Source organism: Protopterus annectens, chromosome 9.part0 (assembly GCF_019279795.1).
Source record: "Protopterus annectens isolate FY-2018-M chromosome 9.part0, PAN1.0, whole genome shotgun sequence".
Taxonomy (NCBI): Eukaryota; Metazoa; Chordata; order Ceratodontiformes; family Protopteridae; genus Protopterus; species Protopterus annectens.
The window spans coordinates 160,010,620-160,034,808 of record NC_056743.1 but is presented as its reverse complement, the minus strand read 5'-3'; the positions used below and the strand labels follow the sequence as shown (position 1 = coordinate 160,034,808).

General features: G+C 42.6%; 1 protein-coding gene across 4 annotated transcripts in view; it reads left to right on the top strand.

Annotated features, from left to right (window-relative positions):
* ARFGAP2 (ADP ribosylation factor GTPase activating protein 2) overlaps nucleotides 1-24,189 on the top strand; it is a 722,347-nt gene that overhangs the window by 420,205 nt on the left and 277,953 nt on the right. For all 4 annotated transcript variants that reach the window (XM_044082689.1, XM_044082691.1, XM_044082688.1 and 1 more), the window contains one exon: nucleotides 14,866-15,002. In XM_044082689.1, coding sequence (XP_043938624.1) covers nucleotides 14,866-15,002 — 137 coding nt within the window. The remainder of the gene's footprint in view (nucleotides 1-14,865; nucleotides 15,003-24,189) is intronic.

Sequence of the window (24,189 nt, the reverse complement as noted above, 5' to 3'; positions counted from 1 at the left end):
GCTTGGATGCCAGACCTTTGTTTATAAGTTACGCAGCATAGGATTTCCTCACTACTGTAGACACATGATGGTCAAAGGCTAGATTACTCTCCATGTGTCCCCCCAAGTCCCTGATTACTAGGTCAACTCTAAGGGGTGTGTTATCAATATGATAGTTACCAGGGGTGGATGACTTCTCAAAGGATACTATTATGCATTTCTTGGCATTTAGTTTTAGTCCATGGGTCTGACAACAGTTATTTCTTTGTGTCAGTCCCTCCTGGAGAACATTTAGTCAGTATGGGATTCAGTGACCATTCCTAATTTGCAATAATCTGCAGATTTAGTCAGCAGTAGACCACTGACATTGGCCTTGACTTCGGAGAAGTAAATGCCAAAAAGGAGTGGTCCAAGGACTGATCCTTGAGAGACTCCACTCGTGACTGGCCTCTTTGCAGAGGTGGACTCCCCCAATTCTGACTTCCTGGGTCCTGTCTGCGGGCCAGTTGGCAGCCCACCATGTGACATACAAGTTTGTACCCAACCTCTTGAGTTTGTCAACAATGCCTGAGTGGGTTATCAAATGCCTTGGCTGGGTCAAGGTAGGCAATGTGAACCATTTTGCCTTCATCCATTGTTTGGTGACCTTCTCAAAGAAGTGCCCTTGATGAAACCAAACTGGGTTGGGTCCAGTGTCTGGAGTTTTACTATATGTCAGTTTTGATCATTTCCATGATAATTCTTTTCATGTCTTTACATATAAGACTAGTGAGACTTATGGGTCTGTAGTTTCCAGGGTCTGTAGCTGGTCCACCTTTGTGCAGAGGATGACCATTGCTGTTCTCCATTTGTGTGGTATGAAGCCTATTTTGAGGCTGTAGTTAAATAACAATTCCAGAGGCCCTGATGGGCAATGTTTCAGGCTATTTAGAAGTCATCCTGGGTTATTGTCTGGGCCTGTTGATGTAGTGTTCTTGGCCTTAGAGCATTAAGGATCTCTTCTCTAGTGATAGCAGGGGGAGTTGTATTTGATGGTATTTCCTGAGGGAAGGTTGCAGGGGAGAGAGGGGTAAAATTGGAGCTGAATTTATCAGCCAGTAGGTTTGCTGTATCTATCAGTATAGGTGGCTCAATTTACAATGACTTCTGCACACAGTTGTGTATTGCCTTTGAGGTTGTGGACATAGCTAAAGAATGCCTTGTGGTTGTACTTAGCTTGAGAGGCCAAATTCACCTGAAATGTGGTTTTGTTAGAATTTATTTGTCCTCTGAAATTTTTATTTAATTTGAGAGTACTTTTATCCTGCTGGGTGCTGCATCTCCTAATTTAGTTTAGTGTCGCACACAATGTGACTACTCTTAAAGATCAAGTGTTACAGTAAATACATAACTTTAACTTTCTTTTCATTCTTTAAGGATGATTTTACATTTTTCCAGTTACCTGCCTACTTCAGTTCAGGGTCATGGGAAGCCAGACCTTGGCATAGCTCTTGGTGAATGTGGGAAAGAGAAACAAATTCAGGATAGGATATGAAGCTGTCGCAGGAGGGGCATATTCATGTGCACAGTTGCACACGTACATGCCTACAGGCGGTTTAACAGATTTGTCATATTGCCTTTGAGATGATGTAGGAAGCTTTAGCACTTGGAGAAAACCCACTAAGATAATGGAAGTATGTGTAGTTTCTGCACAGAAGTCATCTTAGACAAGAATAAGATTGGAGAAAAAGTTCTTTTTGGCATCAACTCTGGTATGCCACTGTGCTGCTGTGATTCATAAAATTATCTGTCATGTCTGGTGGCAGCATCTTCATACTAGTTTTACTTGAGGGAGGATCATATCAAGAGTGTATTACATTTTCTAGCCTTGTAGTACTGAAAGCAAAATGAGTTTTGAACCTATACTTAATTTGGTAAACAATGGATGTTCTTCGTGTTTCACTGTTGCATCGCACTTGGGTTATCTGCCTGCAGGTAGCCCTCAGTTGGCCCGAATACCAGAGTCTTGGGATTTCTGTGTCAGATGCTTCCGCCTCTTCCATGACGTCAGGTCATCAGGGGTATAAATCATGCAGCCGATGCCATTACATCAGTCTTTCTTGACGTGGAGGAGCCCGAAGCAGAAGCAGTTTGCAAGTGCCAGATGGCCGCTCCTGAAATTTTCATTTTTCGAGTTTCAAACCTGAAGTCTTCTAAAGCTAAGTACCCCATTGGGGATTCTTTTTTCTTGCTCTAACCAATGTCAGAAAAAGTTAATTGTCTTGCCTGTGGAAAGCAAATACCTCACAGAGATTTTCATTCTTACTGCATCACCTGTTTAGGCCCAGACCACGTCCCTCGCTGTCGGTTTGTGCCTTGTTTAACGCCCAAAACATTCATCGTTGGGCTATCTTTGTTGCTAAATTCTTTTGCTCTCGTTCTCCGTGTACCGAAATGTCTTCGATAAGCCATCCGATTACCGATCTTCCAAAAAGTAAAGATAAAGAGAGACAGACCGCATAGGTCCAAAACTGCCAATGATGCTTCTGTTAAGCTACTCGCCAGTCTGCCGGTACTCAGTGAGGCGCCTTTGTAGCCCCTGATGCCTGCTTCTACAGATTCGCAGGCCTCTGCTGAGACCCTTTCGGAGTCCAGTAATGTCATGAGATGCTTCTTTGACTATGGAACCTGTGGATGCCTCTACCCTCGGGTGGGTCCAGAGCCGCTGTGCTGGCAACGGTTTCTGAGGGTGTATTCTGACCTACCGATGTTCGTATTAAACCAACAACTTCGTTTTTAGCTAAAACTACTGAGTTTCTCAGGCCCAGAGTTCGCAGTATGCCTAGAAAGCAGACGACCAAAGCGCATGCTCAAGCTCCCATGCCACAAAAACAAATGCTTAGAATGGCTGAAGACCTTATTACTCTAATTAGGGGAAGCCAGCCTTCCCCTGCTAAAAGTCAAAGAATTGAGTTTCTTTATGATTCTACAGGCCAGGAGTCAGATGACTCTGACCTTTCTGATTACTAGGACATACCCTTATCAACCTATGAGAATTCAGATGCAGAGGAATCCATTACCTCTGCCTCCCATCCAGAGGATTTTTCTTTTGGTGAAACATTGCATACTTTGAGACCATTTCCACTGGGAATGTCAGGACCATCCTCTGTCCAAAAAGAGACTCAGATAATTTTTATAGTTGCATCAGCACAGGCCTCTAGCTATACCCCCTGTCCTGGCTATTGTAGATGATGCCTTCATGGAATCCAGTTTTACTCTTGACACTATACCACCAGCCCCTAGAAAACCTGACAGGTGCTACAGAGTACCTGATTCTCACAAATTTCTGTTTAAGAATCCTACTGCGGATCCAGAGACCATTTCCGAGGGACCTAAAGGCATTAAGACTACTACAGCCAAAAACCCTACCCCTTCAGACAGGGATTCAAAAGCCTTAGACAGATGGGGTAAGAAGGTATATACCTCTGCAACTCTTGCCATCAGAGCTTTGAATTGCCAGTTTCACATGTTGAAGTACCAGGGACATGTTATGGAACTAATTAAACAAAAAATGGTGTTACTTCCAGATTGTGCAGAAAATAAAGAATGTGAAGTTGTTCAATCTCGCCGGTCATTCTTTACTGATGGGTTCAGAGCCAATGCCATTTGAAAAGCTCGAGGTTTACCAGTAGCTCGAGACCAAGCCCCTTATTCCATAATGTACTGCTGGAATTACCTCAGATCTAGTTTGCCTCAGCATGGATCAGAGGTTCCAGTTTTGCTCGAACCAATTTTTCATCTAAAAAGCGTGTTTTCGCAAGTTATTTAGAATTTTTTCTATATTGTTCACATAGTATAGTTAGTATTAGTTTTGTGTAGCTTTTTACAAGCTCCCCTTTTTCCCAAGTGTGTTTATTATAGTTTAGATAGATGTTCTTCGTGTTTCATTGTTGCAGTTATTACATTTGGATTATCTGCTTGCAGTATCCCTCAGTCGGCCTGATTATCAAAGTCTTGAGTCCTGCGTCGGTTGCTGTTTCATCTTCCATTATGTCAGGTAGTCAGGGGTATAAAGCATGCAGCCGACTCCATTACATCAGTCTTTCTTGCCGTGCGGTGCCCGAAGCAGAAGCAGTTTGCAAGTGCTGGTCGGTAGACTCCTGAAATTTTCATTTTCGAGTTCCAGATCCGAAGTCTGCAACTAAGCTAAGTACCCCGTTAAGGATCCTTTTTCTTGCTCTAAACTGATGTCAGTAAAAGTTAACAATTGTATTTCTTGTGGAAAGCAAATACCTCAAAGGTTTTCATTCATACTGCATTACTTGCTTAGGCCCAGACCACGACATACCTCGCTGTCGGTTTTGTGCCTTATTCAAACCACGAACTATTCGTTGTCTGTTCATTTTCGCATCTAAATACTTTGGTACTCTGTTCAATTATCCAGAAATGGCTTTGGTAAGCCACCTGACTACCGACATTCCAAAAAGACGCAAAGATAAAGACAGACCACATAGGTCCAAAGCTACTGACGACGCTTCTCCTAAGCTAGTCGCCAGTTCACCCATACTCGGTGAGGTGCTTTCGCAGCACCTGATACCCTCTACTTCAGATTTGCAGGCCTCTACTGACACCCATTTGGAGTCCGGTATGCCACGAGATGCTTCTTCGACTGTGGAACCTGTGGATGTCTCTACCTTGGATGGGTCCAGAGCTGCTGTGCAAGCACTGGCTTCTAAGGGTGTGTTCAGGCCTACGGACTTGCATATTAAACCAACGCCATCTTCTTCAAGGCATAAAACTCGATCCATGCCTAGAAAACGAACACCCAGACCGCATGGTCAGGGCCCTATGCCTAAAAAACAAATGATAAGAATGGCTGAAGACCTTATTACTCTAATCAGGGGAATCCACCCTTCTTCCTGTAAGAGACCTAGAACTGATTTTCCTTCTGATTCTTCTGATCAAGATTCTGAAATTTCTGTTTTCTCTGATGACCAGGAGTTGCCCTTATCTACCTATGATGATTCTGATGCAGAGGACTCCATTCTCTCTGCTTCCCCTCTAGAGTATTTCTGTTTTGGTGAAACCTTGCATACTCTTAGGGAGCATTTCCGCTGGGAAAGCCAGGATTACTCTGACTCCAAAAAGAGCCTTAGGGAATTCTTATTCCTACCTCAACACAGGCCTTTAGCTATCCCTTCTGTACTGGACATTGTAGATGATGCCTTCTCGGAATTTAGCCTGGCCCCTGACTCTCTACCTCCCGCTCCCAGAAAACCTGACAGGTATTACAGGGTACCTGACTCTCACAAGTCCCTCTTTAAGAATCCTACTGCAGATCCTGAGACCATTTCACAGGGACCCAAAGGCATTAAGGCTACTACTGCCAAAAACCCTACCCCTCTGTTAGAGATTCCAGGGCCCTGGACAGATGGGGTAAGAAGGTATACACTTATGCAACTTTGGCCATTAGGGCCTTAAACTGCCAGTTTCATATGTTAAAGTATCAGCAGCATATTATTGGATTGCTTAAACAGAAAATTATGGTGCTTCCCGACTGTGCTGAAAATAAGGAATTCCAGGATGTAATGCATTCTGCTGAACAAGTTGGAAAACATAGTTTGCAGTGTGGTTTTGATTCATTAGAGGCATCTTGCAGGGCGGCTGTCACTGGGTCTGTACGTAAGTAGAAGTAGTACTTACAAAGATGGAGGAAAAAGCTAAATCTATGCAAACTGTTAAAGATTTCCTGCAAGTACTGCCTCCCAGATTTAGTAGGCACTGGCCCTCTAAGAATTGGTCCTTTCCTGCTCTTCCAGGCCTTCAGTCCAAACCTAGAACCATCAGAACACCCAGGCTTCAGTCCCAAGGTACTCACAGGCCTAAACAGTGGAGGGCTCCCACTTCCAAAGCTGGGAGTAGTAAGACACCCCCCTATGGTAAACTGTCGCAATGACTTAACTTTAAACCTTGACTGTTCCTTTAGGGTGAAAGATCGTCCTGCATGCAAAAAACTGGGAACTCATTACCCAAGACAAATGGGTTTTAAATAGTTTCCCAAGGATACAGATTTCACTTCCACTCCTTACCAACCCCAAATGGTTGGCCAGACCTACCCCCAAATCACTGGGCAGAGACTCAAAAGCAAGTTCTCTCTTCTGAGCATCAGGGCTATTCAACCTTTCCCAGAAGAAGAATTGGGGCAAGGTGTCTACTCCAGACTTTTTCTGGTACCCAGAAAAGACAATTCCTGGCATCCTGTTCTGGACCTGTCTATCCTAAACACTTTTTTGATAATTCCAAAATTCAAAATGCTAACTCTTCATCAGCTGCTTCCCATGCTAGGCACACATGCATGGCTGGCAACACTGGATTTAAAGGAAGCCTACCTGCACATCCCAATAAGGGAATCTTACAGAAGATACCTACGCTTCAGAGCAGGCTACATGCACTATCAGTTCTCTGCACTGCCCTTTGGCTCATCTACTGCATCCAGGGTATTCACAAAGTGCCTAGCTCCAGTCATTGCATTTTGCAGGCAAAGAAATATTCAGATATACCCATACCTGGACAATTGTGTAATTCAGGCAGAAAGCCAGGACAAAATCATCTGGCATTTATAAAGAAATCACTGACTTCTATGGGGTACACCATAAACAAAAATAAATCACATCTAGTACCCTGCCAACAAATTGTATTCCTGGGAGCAAGCTTGAATACAACTTCCCAGATGGGCCTACCTCATGCCAGAGAAACAAGTTCATTTGACAGCCTACTTCAAAAAACTGGCCACAAAGACCCAGCTATCTGCAAGGAAAATACTGCAAGCTCTGGGGTTCATAGCCTCTTGCATTCTACTAATTTCATATACAAGACTGCATATGAGGAAACTACAATGGTGTCTAAAAATCCTATGGTGTCAACATTCTCAGGACCTGGAATCAATGATTCCTATCATACCTTGTCTAAAGATAGAGTTCCTTTGGTGGGCAGAGGCCTGCCACCAAAACAAGGAACTGCCATTCTCTCTACCCCCTGCTGCCCAAACCCTAACACACGCATCAGATTATGCATGAGTGGCTCACTTGGCAGGGCAGTGTATTCAGGGCAAATGGAACCCGAGTCAAATGCACCTGCATATCAATCAAAAAGAAATGTTAGCTGTACAGCATGCTCTGACAGCCTTCAAGGACCACATTTTTCCAGGACAATTATTGGTAAAGACTGACAACACCACTGTTATGTGGTACATAAGCAGGGGGGAACCCACTCATACCCTTTCTGCAGACTAGCCATGGCTCTGTGGAACACAGCCTTGAGCTACCAAGTGCCCCTACAAGCTCAGTTCCTGCCAGGCAAGCTAAATGCACTGGCAGATGACCTAAGCAGTAATCTCATGGACCAACACGAGTAGAAACTGGATCCAACGATATTCAACATGTTGAGAAACAAATGGGGGAGCACAGAGATAGACCTGTTTGCCTCCCCTCAGAACTACCAACTGGACAAATTCTGCACAAGGACTCCCCACAGACAAGCTTGGAAAGTGGATGCCCTGTTTTTCACATGGAAAAACCTCTCAGTTTATGCCTTTCCCCCTCTGCCTTTCCTCTCCAAAACGCTATTAAAGATCAAACAGGACAAACCAAGGACAATACTTATTGCACCAGACTGGCCACGCCAACACTGGTACCCCCAGTCTTGCACAGTGTGTCACGTCTGGAACCATGGCACCTGCCTAAGACCCCTGCCCTGCTATCCCAGCAGGAAGGACAGATTCTGCACCCACAGCTTCAAACCCTGAACCTTGCAGCCTGGCTAATTTCATGATCTCTCCGTTACCATCCCTCAATAAGCAAGTGATGGATGTCATTCTGGAGGCAAGGAGGCCTAGTAGTAGAAAATCGTATGCTGAAAAATGGAAAAGATTCTGTTCCTGGAACCAAACACAGGGGATGGACACAATTGTCCCCAATTTACTGTACATTCTTCAATACTTAACTGAGATGCTTCACAAGGGCCTTTCCTTCTCTTCCATCAAAATTCATGCCTCGGCCATGTCAGCTCATTATAATACAGAGCCACCCCTCTTCTCTCACCCACTGCTGAAGCACTTCCTCAGAGGGGCAAAAACTTAAGACCACCCAGGAGAGCCCCTACTCCTGCCTGGAACCATAACTTTGCATTGGAAAAGCTCACTCTACCTCCCTTTGAGCCAGCTGCAACAGCAGAGTTGAAATTCCTTTCTTGGAAAATGGCCTTTCTTCTAGCCATCACTTTAGCAAGAAGGGTGTCTGAATTACAGGCCCTCATGACAGTGGAGCCTTTCATCATCTTTCATGCAGACAGGGTGTCCCTCAGGACCAATCCCTCCTTTATGCCCAAGGTGGTATCCAGTGTGGCCCTTAATCAGTCCATTCATTTGCCAACCTTCTTTTCTAATCCACAGAACAAAGGGGAACTAAATACGTGCACAGACAACTTAGATTTTATTTGGACAGGACTAAACCTCTCAGGAAATCTGAACAGCTGCCGGTTGCATTTGCTGCAGGGGCAGAGGGGAAGGCCATTTCAAAGCAAACCATTTCTAAGTGGATGGGCCATTGCATTCATTTCTGCTATAAGCACCATGGAAAACCTACCCCAGTGGGGATAAGACCACATTCAACCAAGGCTGCATCTACCTCTACTGCCTTTCTCAGAGGTGTCCCTACCAGGGACATCCTAGAAGCTGCTACTTGGAGTTCTATACATACCTTCACCAAGAATTACCACTTGCCATTTTTTTCTAAATCCAGAGCTGGTTTTGCCACTGCAGTCTTGCAGGGCCTTATAGCTGGTCCTAATGCTATCTAATTGCCTCCTCCCTTCCTTAGCTTTGGGAATCTACCCAAATGTAATGACTGCAACAGTGAAACATAGTACAGTTGTGTACACTTGCCATAAATGTAGATGTTCGATTGTATTCACTGTTGCAGTCCTGGTTACCCTCCCTCCAGCCCCCTGACTTCTATTGATTATACCTCTATTCTTCTTTACTATGCTTAAAGCTTTCTGGTGTATTTGCTTTTTTGTTGGAGGTATAACTATATATATATATATATATATATATATATATATATATATATATATATAATTGCTTCCCATTATACATCTGGGGAAGAAAAACTGATGTAATGGCGTCGGCTGCATGCTTTATACCCCTGATTACCTGATGTCATGGAAGATGAGACAGCAACTGACGCAGGACCCACAACTTTAATAATCAGGCCGACTAAGGGCTACTGCAAGGCAAATGTTATTACTGCAACAGTGAATACACTTGAACGTCTACATTTATGGTAAGTGTACACAACTGTACTTTTTATTGGCCTCATGTTTTGGCCTAGTTGATTATCTGCCTTTGTAGATATATATATATATATATATATATATATATATATATATATATATATGTATGTATATATATATATATATATGTAAATATATGTATATATATATATGTGTGTGTGTGTGTGTGTATATATATATATATATATGTGTGTGTGTGTGTGTGTGTGTATATATATATATATATATATATATGTGTGTGTGTGTGTGTGTGTGTGTATATATATATATATATATATATATATATATATATGTGTGTGTATATATATATATATATATATATATATATATATATATATATATATGTGTGTGTGTGTGTGTGTGTGTATATATATATATATATATATATATATATATGTGTGTGTGTGTATATGTATGTGTGTATATATATATATATATCTACACATTAGCTAGCGTTGGCCTTGGTTTTTTTTGGGTCATTGTTTATTGTGTGTGTGTGTGGGTTTTATACTGTAAATTTGACTGTTATCTAGGCTGTGTGCGGTGTGTTTTTGAGCCTAGGTGATTCCTGGTATTTTATATTCTGAGTGTCCTTTTCTAAATTTCATGTGTGCTTTGTTTTGTTGTTAAGCCTAAGGCATTTGTTTTTTGGGATATGTCTGAGGACAAGGACACGCACCCAAAGTCTGGGTTTAAGAAATGTCCAGACTGCGGGCAATGTGTTGCCAACAGAAAACGCTGGGAGAAGACAGCCCACTGCCCAAACTCTGAGGGCTTCTCGGCAAAGGGGGTAGGACTTGGTTCCGCCTTGCTTGTTCAAGTACCAGACTACTGACATATTGTCTGTCTGAATTGCAATCGTTCCTAGAGGAAGAGAGTCCTGGAAGTACTGCAGTGCCAGAAGTACTGCTCTCATCTCCAGAACTTTGATATGCAGATGTGACTCTTGATCCGTCCATGTGCCTTGGGCAGTCTTTCCTAAAAATGCCCCCCCCCGCCCTAGCAGGGAAGTGTCCGTAGTCACAGTGGCTATTGGAGGGGCAGTACAAAGGGGCTTCCTATGGTCTCATGAAGAGACATCAACCACCACTGGAGATCTCTCTTGCAAGAGTTCATAATTAAAATCGTGTGATTCATTGGAAACTCTTGATAAAGACCATTGAGTGAACAGCAGCCATTGAAGAATCCACATATGCATCCTTGCTAATGGTATGGCCAAGATCGCTGCAGCCATCAAACCCAAAACTTTTAGAACTTCTGCGGCTGGTGCTCTGTTGAGCTGATATGCTGGCGAAGAAGAAAGACTCTCTTGATTGGTAGTCGTAGACTGGTGGTTCAAGTGTGTAACTCTACCCCTATAAAAACGATATGCTGCGATGGCGACAAGGCAGACTTTTCTGAGTTGACTGTAATGCCTAAATGATTGCAGAGTGTCTGAGTGTATTCCCTTGCCTGAATCAGTTGCTCAATTCTTCTTTCTCTCCATGGGAGGGTAGTCCACTTATATGGCTGTAGTACATGCAGCAAACAAGATCTGAGGTAATTCCAGCAGTACATCATGGGATAAGGGGCTTGGTCTCAAGCTACTGGTAAACCTCGAACTTTGCAAACGGCCGTATTGGAGCCGATGAATTGGCTCCGAACCCATCAGTAAAATGACGGCGAGATGAACAACTCACGTGGAACATTATGGTGAGTATATAACTTCTTATTTACAAGAGTTAATGCATTCTGCAAACCAAGTTTGTAAACATACTTTGCAGTGTGGTTTTGATGCCTTAGAAGCATCTTGCAGGGCTGCAGTCACTGGGTCTGTACTGAGAAGGCATGCTTGGCTGAAGGAACTAATCTTGCCAAATCATGTCAAAGCAAAATTACTAGACACTCCTTTAAATCAGGACCGTTTGTTTGGCACCAAAGCAGAGGAAGTTCTTAAAAAAATGGAGGAAAAAGCTAAATCTATGCAAACAGTCAAAGATTTCTTACAGGTGCAGCCACCTAGATTCAGAAGACATTGGCCTTCTAAAAACTGGTCCTTTCCAGCCCCTCCTAGGGCTTCTCAGTCCAAACCCAGGGGAAACAGACCACCAAGACTACAGTCTCAGGGTATGCAGAGATCTAAACAATGGAATGCTCCCACATCTAAAACAGGGAGTGGTAAGCCACCCCTTATGGAAAAAGTTCAAAATGACTTGTCAGTTATCCTTCCCAGCCATGCCCAATTACTTGCGCCCCTAGGAGGAAAACTTGCCCTTCATGCAAAAAACTGGATGTCCATTACTCAGGAACGATGGGTCCTAAACATTGTATCCCAGGGATATAGATTCTACTTCCATTCACTGCCAACCCCAAGTGGGTTGCCAAACCTTCCTCAAACCAGTGGGCAGAGGCTCAACAGCAAGTACGTTTTCTTCTCAATAGCAGGGCTATTCAACCTGTTCCAGCAGAACAAAGAGGACAGGGTTTCTACTCCAAACTGTTCCTGGTGCACAGAAAATAGACCTCTTTGTGCCCTATCCTGGATCTATCCATTCTCAACACTTTTCTGGTGGCCCCAAAATTCAAAATGCTTACACTGCAGCAGCTTCTCCCAATGCTAGCCAAGGATGTGTGGTTAGTCACCCTAGACTTAAAAGAAGCTTATCTGCACATCCCCATAAGGGAGTCTTGAAGGAAATATCTACGTTTCAGGGCAGGTTCTATACGCTATTAGTTCTCTGCACTTCCCTTTGGCTTATCTACTGTGCCCAGAGTATTCACACAGTGCCTGGCTGCAGCCATTGCATACTGCAGGCAGAGAAATATTCAAATTTACCCATACTTGACAGATTTCCTGATTCAGGCAGATAGTCGGGAATTGCTACTTCAGCACCTGGCATTTGTAAAAAGACTCCTAACTTCACTGGGGTACACCATCAATGAAAATAAATCTCAACTGGTGCGCAGTCAAAAAATTGTATCCCTGGGAGCAAGCTTGAACACAACTTCCTAGATGGCATTCCTCACTCCAGAAAAGCAGGTCTATTTGACAAACTACTTCAAACAAATGGCCACCAAAGCCCAGCTATCTGCAAGGAAAATACTGCAAGCCCCAGGGTTCATGGCCTCATACATTCTGTTAATTCCATATGCAAGACTGCATATGAGTAAACTTCAGTGGTACTTCAAAAGTCTCTGGTGTCAACATTCTCAGGACCTGGAAACAGTGATTCCTATTATACCTTGTCTAAGGGCAGATTTGGTGGGCAGAAGCATGCAACCACAACAAGGGACTGCCTTTCACTCAACCCCTTGCCACCCAAACCCTGACAACAGACACATCAGACTATGCATGGGGGGCTCACATGGCAGACAAACGCATTCAAGCAAATGGAGCCCAGGACAAATTCTCTTGCATATCAATCAAAAAGAGATGCTAGCTGTACAGAATGCTCTGACAGCCTTCAAATACCTAATCCTTCCAGGACAGCTCCTGATAAAGACAGACAACACCACAGTTATGTAGTACATAAACAAGCAGGGGGCAACCCATTCTTACCCACTCTGCAGGTTAGCCATGGCCCATGGAACACAGCCTTGAGCAACCAAGTGCACCTACAAGCTCAATTCCAGACAGGCAAACAAAATTCACTGGCAGACGACTTAAACAGTTACTGGACCCACATGAGTGGAAATTGGAGCCCAACTCATTCAAACTTGTAATCCCAAGGTGGGCGACACCAGAGGTGGACCTCTCTGCCTCCCTCGAGAACCACCAATTGAGCAAATTCTGCACAAGGAACCCTCACAGCAGGCTCAGAATTCTGCCTGGGACCTTAACTTTGAACTGGAGAAGCTCACCCTTCCCCCTTTTGAACCTGCTGCTTCAGCAGAGTTAAAATTCATCCCTTGGAAAACAGCCTTGAGTCTAGCCATTACTTCAGCAAGAAGAGTGAGTTACAAGCACTAATAGCTGTGGAACCCTTCATTATTTTCCATGCTGACAGGGTTCCCTCAGGACTAACCCATCCTTTATGCCTAAAGTGGTATCCATTGTGGCTCTAAACCAATTAATACATTTGCCAACTTTCTTCCCTAATCCTCAGAATAAAGGAGAGAGGATCATGCACAGACAGCTCAGGTTCTACCTTGGCAGGACTAAACCTTTCAGAAAATCTGATCAGCTGCTAGTCAGCTTTGCTACAGGGGCAGAGGGCAAAGCCATTTCAAAACAAACCATTTCCTAATGGGTAGCGCACTGCATCCATTTCTGCTACAAGCACCATGGAAAACCTACCCCACAGGGGATCAGAACACATTCCACTAGGGCTACTTCCACCTCTGCAGCATTTCTCAGGGGAGTCCCTACCAGGGACATCCTGGAATCTGCAACCTGGAATTCTGTACACACCTTCACCAAGCATTACCACCTACCTATTTTTTCTAAATCCAGAGCTGGATTTGCTACAGCAGTCTTACAAGGCCTGCTAGCCAGCCCTAACACTTCTTGACTGCCTCCACCCTTCCTCAGCGTTGGGAATCTACCCAAGTGTGATGACTGCAACAGTGAAACATGAAGAACATAGTATTGTTGTGTACACTTACCATAAATGTAGATGTTCGAGTGTATTCACTGTTGCAGTCCTGGTTTCCCTCCTTCCAGCCCCCTGGTATTCTCTATCCTTTCTACCTATCCTCTTTATGGCCATCTTTTATGGCAGTAGTATTTACTTTTTACTGGGGGTGTTCCACACCATATAATAGCTTCCTATTTTGGGGACTCCTGACATTTTGGGCAAGAAAAACGTATGTAATGGCGTCAGCTGCATGTTTTATACCCCTGCCGACCTGACGTCATGGAAGAGGCGGAAGCATCTGATGCAGAAATCCCAAGAGTCTGGTATTCGGGCCGACTGAGGGCTACCTGCAGGCAGGTAACCCAAGTGTGATGACTGCACCAGTGAATACACTCGAACATCTACATTTATGGTAAGTGTACACAACTGTACTTTTGCAACATGGATCATTTTCAAATACTTTAGTTTAGAACCTGCTGTGTAGTAATTTCTGCTGTATATGTCTTTGCATATGTTAGCTATCATTTATCAGTTTTCATGACCCTGTATACCCATACAGAATCACTGTCCAGGTGTAACATATTCCCTAATGAGACCAAGTTTGAAAAAAAAAACATAGGCGTGGCTTTACAGACAATGCTGGTTATAGCTAAGTAAGCATATATTTAGTTTTAGTAGTAAAACAGGAAAATGCAATCAGATTTATACTGATTTCATTATTTTAGTATAGTTCTTTTTTATTTCATTCCTTTGAATGTCATGTGTTTGATTTTCTGACTAGTGAATACCTTTTGTGTATAGCCTGACAAGTGTCTTCCTGTCTGTGTAGACTAGAGTAACAAAACATGTGGGTTGACAGAAAAATGTTATAACCACCTGTATTTCCATGTTTCTGCCTGTACATTCTCATTTTATCCACCAAAAATATTCTGCACTTTTCCATAATGCAAGTGAATGCATGCCATGATATATGCTTGTTTCTCTGTACTTCCTCATTCAGATGGGAGCAAAAAAAGGTTTAGGGGCTCAAAAAGTGACCAGCCAGAATTTCGTTGAAATTGAACGTCGGGCGCAGGTTGCAGAGAAACTGCGAGAAGAGCAGGTGGCTGAGGCCAAGAAGCAGGCTGAAGAATCCATGTAAGTAAAATGTACTGTAATCTGGCATTTGGGTCTTTTGTACAACATGATGAAGGATACTTTTATGGAATGTTTTTCAACAGGTTTGATTAAATGCACTTTGCAGTAAACCTAGCTGTTCCTTGTTTCATAGATAATGCATGCAAAACTGGTAATCTGCAAATATCTATGGTACTAATCAAGATAAACTGTATTTTCAGGAATATTTTGCAGGTTATGAGCACAAAATAGTTTCCCTCCATATACTTGAGGTGGACCAGTAAAGTACTTTGCTTTTGTTTTAATGCGGTTGTGTTCTGATACATACCTCTGTAATGTGACATTGAAGAGGTATTTGTGCAGTGCAGTAAATGCATTGTGGTGTAGCCAAATTTCCATGATGCTTGTGTCAGTAACTTTATTGCAAAGAACTTCTGAGGTCTACAGATTTGTCTGTGTGTCGCAGAGTCTGAAGAATGTATGGCCCAGCATTGGAGCACCAGATTTCCTTCTGGTGCTGCAAACATAGTCAGGATCTAGTCTTGGCACATATCCCTAAGTTACTGCAGTACCTACTTCATTCAGGGTTTGGCTGACTCTTCCTTAAAAGCTCACGTGTCCGCTGTTGGTGCCTGCCTTCCTGTTAGCCCTCCACCTATGCCTAGGCTGGAGGTCAAGCTTTATCTCCGAGGAGTTTTGCATCTTAGTCCCCCAAGGAAACCCATCTCTCCCCCTTGAGATCTCAATTTGTTAGAAAAGCTTGCTCTGCCTTCCTTTGAACCAGCTCCTTCCTCTTCTGTAAAATTCTGTACTTTGAAATTCATCTTCCTCTTAGCCCTCACCTTTGCCAGGAGGTTGTCTGAGCTACAAGCTCTCATGGTCATTCACCCCCTTTCTTTTTCACAAAAACAGGGTGACTCTAAGGGCTAACCCATCCTTTATGCTTAAGGTAGTGTATGATCCATCTCTTCTTCCCACTTTCTTTCCCAATCCCCAAAATAGGGGGGATCTTGCTTTTTCTAGACATTCACAGGGAACTCAGACTTTTACCTATACAAAACTAAATCCCTCAGAATGACTGACAAGGTGTTTGCATCTTTTATGTTCACTAAACTGGGATAGCCAGTGTCCAAACTATTGCAGCCTGGATTTTCAAAGGCTCTGTCTTTCACCTACTCACACTAAGGTAGGGCCTTGCCTTTCTACTGTAAAGCACGTTTCACTAGAGTGGTCGCTTCCTCAGGGGCTGTCCACAAACGAATAGACTCCAGGTCTGTCTTGGAGGTGCCACTTGGTCCTGTGTACACACCTTTACTAAACGCAACAAAATTGAGGCTTGATCCAGAGCAGCTTTTGTTAGGTCAGTCTTGTCTGGACTGATGGACAACTCCTCTACTCAATAGCTGACCACCCCTCCCTCAGCTCTGAGAATATCACATATGTTGGGAATACTGCAACGGTGATTTCAGTCAGGGCATAGTACAGTTGTGTAAGATCTTACCATAATAGTAGATGTTCTACTGATCACTGTTGCAGTATTCCATCCCACCCTCTAGCCCTTCTCTTATTTCACTTCAGTCTTCAGTTGTCTCTCCCCCTTTGCTCTTGATTGTACTTTTTCATGGGGACAGGGAGTTTTCTTACCAGTTTGAGCTCCACCCCTCCTAGATGCCCAGTCTCCTGTCTCAGTAATCTTCAGGCCTCTGGCTTGGAGATAGTCTGAAGATCCACGCTTGTGTGTCCTCCTTCATACCCTAGCGCATACTAGCTGAGGTCATGTGTCGGACCTATGACCTAAGAAAGGTAAAGGTTTTGCACCCTGGCTGAATGTTTGCAGTGACAAACCCATATGCCGGGAATTTTGCAACCGTTTTCAGCAGGAAATCCACTGTTGTGGTATGTTCTTTCCAGAATTGTTGTTGGGCAATGAAAGAAGAGGAAAAATGTAATATATTTTATGTGCATATGAAGCCATATTTTCTTATGTATACATGGGTTTCAGTTGGGCATTTGCTTCCCCCAATCTCTCAAAAACACTTAATAGTTATCTGTGTACTATAATTTTCCATGCCTTTGTGGCATACTTCTATGGGACCAGTCTATTTGTCCAGTCAGTGTTTAATAAGTTATGTTGTCAGACAGTGGATGAACAGATTGGAAGATTAACTAAATTAAGGGAAATGACATTTTTGTTAATACTATTTATGAAACTGCAATGAGAGGGGTCATATGGTGTACTGTCAAGTTACAGGGCACATGTCTCTCTAAGGACGCACCCAATAACTAACTAAAGTATAGCAGTTTCTGAGAGTGACTTTAATTTGCTTGATGTGTGTCTGGAATTCCAGTACAGGCAGAGGTGGAGGCAGTCCTGTACTGGTTCAAGCGCTTTAACTCTGTTTGCTTTAGAGCCCAACAGGGAGATTCTTGTTAACCTTAGTATTAGAAATTGGGTTGTGAAAGTCCTAGAGGTGGCTGCTTTTCTCTGGTGACTGCAGAGTTCATGTGCAGCGCTGAACCATTTCATGGAAAGTGTCATTGAACAGAGAAAGGCAAAGATAGTAAGAAGGAATGCGGGCTAACTGTTCTGTGGCAGGCAGAAAAGTAGAGGGCGCACTGATCTAGCTGAATGCAAGTTTCTGCATTAAATGGGTGAACAGGAGCTGGCGAAGAATAAAATCCTGGTGATTCTTAGAAAGAGGTTAAAAAGTAAGAACAAAGAAGGATCTTTCCAGAATTGTTGTTGGGCAATGAAAGAAGAGGAAAAATGTAATATATTTTATGTGCATATGAAGGCAGGAAGAGCAGACTATTTTTTTAAGTGATAGTCGCACCTTTTTGAAAATTGAGCATTAAAAGTTCAAATAATGGTCTTCAGTAGTCATTTTATGTAAAGATAACTGAATCACGTTTGTTTTGCTCAGTAATGTCTCTGTTAGTTCTAAGCATATGTAGCTGGGGAACAATGCTTGATAGACTTGTTTTAATGATTAGATTAATTTAGAACCCCATAAATGGTCCTTACTACTTCAAGAAGGTAACATTAAATATGTATGGAGCAAGGAGAAGTATGAAAGCAGAAATTGTAACATTTTGAGAATTTATAATTAGGGAAAAAAAAGCATGAAATTAGATTTAAATAGGAACAAGGGAAGTGTGTGGTAAGGAGCTACAGCTAGTTTCTGCTTTCTTCACTGTAGAGTTTCCTTCCATACTTGGATCTACTATGTTGGTTCTTTTGGCTGGAACACATTTACCTCAAATGTATTATTGTACTACTGCTTTTTAAACCTTTTTGCAAACGTGTATGTATTTACATCTGTTATGTTATGCCACTATACTGTGTAATTTAGTTACATCTTTAATCTTACTATAGTGTTGTTACTATGTAGATTAACCTAGACTTAGCCTGCAGATGATAAAATTTGATCAGTGCTCTACCCTGGTAAACAAAAATAAATAAGGAACATGTGATTATCCTAGCAGACAACTATTTATTATTTATTTCTTCAAGTAATATTTCTTCCATCTTGTCTTTGGTAGTCAGAACCTTTGGGTAATGTCTGATGATCATTGGAGAGGTTATTGTTGCAGCAGCATTCTATTTTATTGTTTTTTTATTCTTTTTGTTACTGGGTAAGCCAGCTGGACATTTAGTGTACCCTTTCAGGGGTAAACTGGGAACAGTGTCTGGTTAAGTGACTTGTTCAGAGTCGCACAGTTGGCAAGTGGCGATGGAAGAAATCAAACCTTGTACCCAGGACTAAGGAGACTGCTCATTAACAGCTTTGAGCTGTAGTCCTCTGTGCTAACTGCCAGACGTCTTGAATCAGAATTTGCCACAAGCATTGCATTATCCTTTGAGTAATTTAGATGTCCTTTCATGAATTTGTCTCCTCCCTCTCACCAGAGATGTTAGTATGATTCTGGGTAGAAAGGGAAGAGCAGTCCAGGCCATTTGCATTTCTTTCTGGCATGATCAAGGCATTTGGTTATCAGCATTTAGTAACCTGTAAAACCTTCCAGACTAATAGTCTTTTTTTTTTTTTTTTATTGGAAAATGATTTTATTACTATTCAGAAATCTTGGTTTACTTAAAAATGTTTGAGTGCCTTTTTGGTGAGTTGTTGTTTTAGATAATTACTCAAGTTGTGTTTTGAGGCTAGATGATGCCCTTGGAAAATGTTACAATCAGGTATGCTTAACACAAACAGATCCTGCCAAAGGACTTCCTTTGATGCCCCTTATGTCTAGGAGAGGATCATCCTATACACAAGTGTGAAGAGTGCTATATTTTAGAAAGAAAATACTTAAAATAGTACAGAAACCATATAGTCTTGGTTGGAGCACCAGAAGCTAGTCTTCCTAGCTGAGGAGATGCCTGACAATTAGGTGATACTGTTTCATGGGTAGATGTGTTTGGCATGTGCCAAGTATGAGGTGAATATAAATGAAAAGAAAATGCATTAAAGTCTATCATAACAGCCACCCTGTCAGAAATCATATTCAGTGAATAATCGTATTGAATATATAAATATCTACAGTATAAAACCGCACAAGCACCTTCTAGTAGGATGAACAAATGCTGTACAAATCAAACGTAAATATGCTGAATAAAATCCAGAACTGAGTTTGAAACACAGCTAGTCTTCATTAAAATTAAAACAAATAGGTGAGTGCTTTCACAGGTGAAATCCCTGCTTCATCAGACCGTAGTACAGCATTTTTTCTAAGTGTATCTTATATAAAACTCTTAAAACTGCAAAAACCAGTGACAATGAGTAAAACACATCATTCACTTGCTTAACTTCTTAAAAGGTTCATGGTGAACTACACCTCTTAAAAAGGTAACATCATCCCAAAAAGGGGAGGAATATATATATATATATATATATATATATATATATATATATATATGTATATAAGGGCTCGAACCCTGGACCCTCATATTGAGAGTCTAATAGTAAGCTTCCTCATACTACAGCAATAAGAACAAAATATTTACATATGCTTAAAAATCTGTATGTGGCTATTCATGTGAAAAGGTGTGCGAGATGTAAATGTGCGGATCTTAAAACATTGATATGTACACGCATTTTTATTTTTATTTAAGTAGTGGCCTACCTTTTAAAATGGGCTTGAGTGGCAGATGTCCATTCAGACCCATTTTGCCATCTGCCCTGAATCTAATAATCCATTTTATTTCTTGAGCTTCTATATAATTAGTCAACTCTCCCTTGTGTTCACTGTCCTTGATCTTTTCTATGACCATAAAACTAAACTGATGCTCAGAAGAGCTGTTGGCTATATGTTTAGCTAGTGCATTCACATTATATGTAGTAATACTGTAAAGATGTTCTCTGATACGATTTTTCGGTCTTCTGTTGGTCTTTCCAACATAGAAGACTTGGCAAACTTTGCACTGAGCTAAATGTACTATATTAATTGTTACAGTCCGCATGCACATAAAATTTAAACTGCTTAGCAGTAACTGGGTGGACAAAATGTCCACTATATATAAACAGTAACTACAAGCTTTACAAGGCTTTCTACAAAATTCACTAACACCAATCTTACTAGTTTTCTGGCCATAGTTCCTACTACCACATAACATTCTGTTAATATTTTTCTTGTTCTTGTATCTAAAATTTGGCTGCATACCTACTGTACTACTAATCCTACTATCTGTTGTGAGAGTCTGCCAGTGTCTACTGATAATCTCTCTGATATATTTATTATCATTGCTATAACAGATGGAGTATTTCAGATGCTGTTTCTGCAATTTAGTGGACTTTCTGTCTGATACCCATCCCTATTACTAGAGTAAAAAGGACAAAACTTTTCATGTCTATCATGATGTTCTTCATGTTTCACCGTTGCAGTTATTACATTTGGGTTATCTGCTTGCAGGTAGCCCTCAGCCAGCCTAATTATCAAAGTCTTGGGTCCTGCGTTGCTTGCAGTCTCTTCTTCCATGACGTCAGGGGTATAAAGCATGCAGCCGACGCCATTGCATCAGTCTTTCTTGCCGTGTGGTGTCTGAAGCAGAAGCAGTTCGCAAGTGCCGGTCGTCCGACTCCTGAAATTTTCATTTTCAAGTTTCAGAACCGAAGTCTTCTAAAAAGCTAAGTACCCCGTTGGAGATCCTTTTTCTTGCTCTTAACCGATGTCAATAAAAGTTAGCAATTGTATTTCTTGTGGAAAGCAAATACCTCATGAAGATTTTCATTCGTACTGCATTTCTTGCTTAGGCCCAAACCACGACGTCCCTCGCTGTCGGTTTTGTGCCTTATTCAATCCTCGTACTATTCGTCGTCAGTTCATTTTTGCATCTGACTATTTCGGTACTCGGTTCAATTATCCAGAAATGGCTTTGGTAAGCCATCCGACTACCGACATTCCGGAAAAAATGTAAAGATAAAGACAGACACAGACCGCATAGGTCCAAAGCTGCCGACGATGCTTCCGTTAAGCTAGTTGCCAGTTTACCAGTGCTCAGTGAGGCGCTTTCGCATCCCCTGATACCTGCGACTTCAGATTCGCAGGCCTCTACTGAGATCCATTCGGGGTCCGGTATGCCGTGAGATGCTTTTTCGACTATGGAACCTGCGGATGTCTCTACCTTGGATGGGTCCAGAGCCGCTGTACAGGCACCGGCTTCTGAGGGTGTATTCAGGCCTACTGACTTGCATATCCAACTGACGCCATCTTCTTCTTCAAGGCCTAAGACTCGATCCACGCCTAGAAAACAGACGTCCAAACCGCATGGTCAGGCCCATATGCCTAAAAAATGATAAGAATGGCTGAAGACCTTATTACTCTAATTAGGGGAAGCCACACTTCTCCCTCTGAGACCCAGAACAGATTTTCCTTTTGATTCTTCTGATCAGGATTCTGAAATTTCTGTTTCTTCTGATGACCAGGATTTGCCCTTATCTACCTATGAGGATTCTGATGCAGAGGACTCCATTCCCTCTGCTTCCCCTCCAGAAGATTTCTCTTTTGGTGAAACTTTGCACACTCTTAGGGAGCATTTCCATTGGGAAAGCCAGGATTACTCTTGACTCCAAAAAGAGGCTTAGAGAATTCTTACTCCTGGCACAACACAGGCCTTTAGCTATCCCCTTGTACTGGACATTGTAGATGATGCCTTCTTGGAATCTAGCCTGGCCCCAGACACCTTACCTGCAGCTTCCAGGAAACCTGACCGGTATTACAGAGTACCTGATTCTCATAAGTTCCTCTTTAAGAATCCTACTGCGGATCCTGAGACCATTTCACAAGGACCCAAAGGCATTAAGGTTACTACTGCCAAAAATCCTTCCCCCCTCTGATAGAGATAGGTAAGAAGGTATACACTTCTGCTACTTTGGCCATTAGGGCCTTAAACTGCCAGTTTCATATGTTAAAGTACCAGCAGCATCTTATTGGATTACTTAAACAGAAATTGATGTTAATTCCTGACTCTTTTGAAAATAAAGAATTACAGGATTTAATGCATTCTGCTGAGCAAGTTGGGAAACTTACTTTGCAATGTGATTTTGACTCCTTAGAGGCATCTTGTAGGGCTGCTGTTACTGGGTCTGTTCTTAGAAGGCATGCTTGGCTTAAGGAACAAACTCTGCCAGATCATGTTAAAGCCAAATTACTGGATGCTCCCTTAAACCAAGACCACCTGTTTGGCAACAAAGCAGAAGAAATTCTTAAAAAGAAAAAAAAAGGAAAAAGCTAAATCTATGCAAACTGTTAAAGATTTCCTACAAGTACAGCCTCCCAGAGTTAGTAGGCATTAGCCTTCTAAGAATCGGTCCGTTCCTGTCTCTTCCAGGCCTTCTCAGTCCAAATTCAGGAACACCAGACCACCTAGGCCACATTCTCAAGGTACTCACAGGCCTAAGCAGTGGGGGGCTCCCACTTCCAAAGCTGGAAGTAGTTAGACACCCCCCCATGGTAAACTGTCACAATGACTTGACCATAAACCTTCCAAGCCCTGCTCATCTGACTGCTCCTTTAGGGGGAAAGATCGCCCTGCACACAGAGAACTGGGAACTCATTACCCAAGACAAATGGGCTTTAAATATTTTCCCAAGGATACAGTTTCCACTACCACACCTTACCAACCCCAAAAGGTTGGCCAGACCTACCCCCAAATCAATGGGCAGAGGCTCAACAGCAGGTCCTCGCTCTTCTAAGTATCAGGGCTATTCAGCCTGTCCCAGCAGAAGAATGGGGACAAGGTTTTTACTCCAGACTTTTACTGGTACCCAGAAAAGACAACTCCTGGGCATCCTATCCTGGACCTATCTATGCTAAACACCTTTTTGGTAATTCCAAAATTCAAAACGCTAACTCTTCATCAGCTGCTTCCCATTCTTCTCCTTTCGGCTTTTCCCAGTTAGGGGGCGCCATAGCGGAACTCCGATCTAATGATTGGCAGTCGATTTTTATGGTGCCGAGGTGCCAGCCCGACGCCCAACCTTCAACGAAGGCACACCCATTCACGCATGTCTTTCAAACGCCACTCAGCCGTGGGGAGGACATGCAGACTCCACACAGAAGGCACTCCAGCTGAGAATCGAACAAGAGAACCACTTGCTGTGAGGCGACAATGCTACCACTGCTGTGAGGCGACAACGCTACCACTGCACCACCGCGGCTGGGCAAAAATGCCTGGTTGGCAACATTGGATTTAAAGGAAGCTTACCTGCACAACCCAATAAGGGATTCTTGCAGAAAATGCCTACGCTTCAGAGCAGGCTACATACACTATCAGTTCTCTGCACTGCCCTTTGGCTTATCTACTGCGCCCAGGGTATTCACAAATGCCTAGCTCCAGTCATTGCATTTTGCAGGCAAAGAAATATTCAGATATACCCATACCTGGACGATTGTCTAATTCAGGCAGAAAGACAGGACATACTATTAAATCATCTTGCATTTGTAAAGAAACTTCTAACCTCACTGGGGTGCACCATAAGCGAAAAGAAATCTCAGCTATTACCCTGCCAACAAATTGTATTCCTGGGAGCACGCTTGAACACAACTTCCCAGATGGCCTACCTTACGCCAGAGAAATAAGTTTGACAGCCTTCTTCAAATTACTGACCACAAAGACCCAGTTAACTGCAAGGAAAATACTGCAAGCTCTGGGGTTCATGGCCTTTTGCATCCTACTAATTCCATATGCAAGACTGCATATGAGGAAACT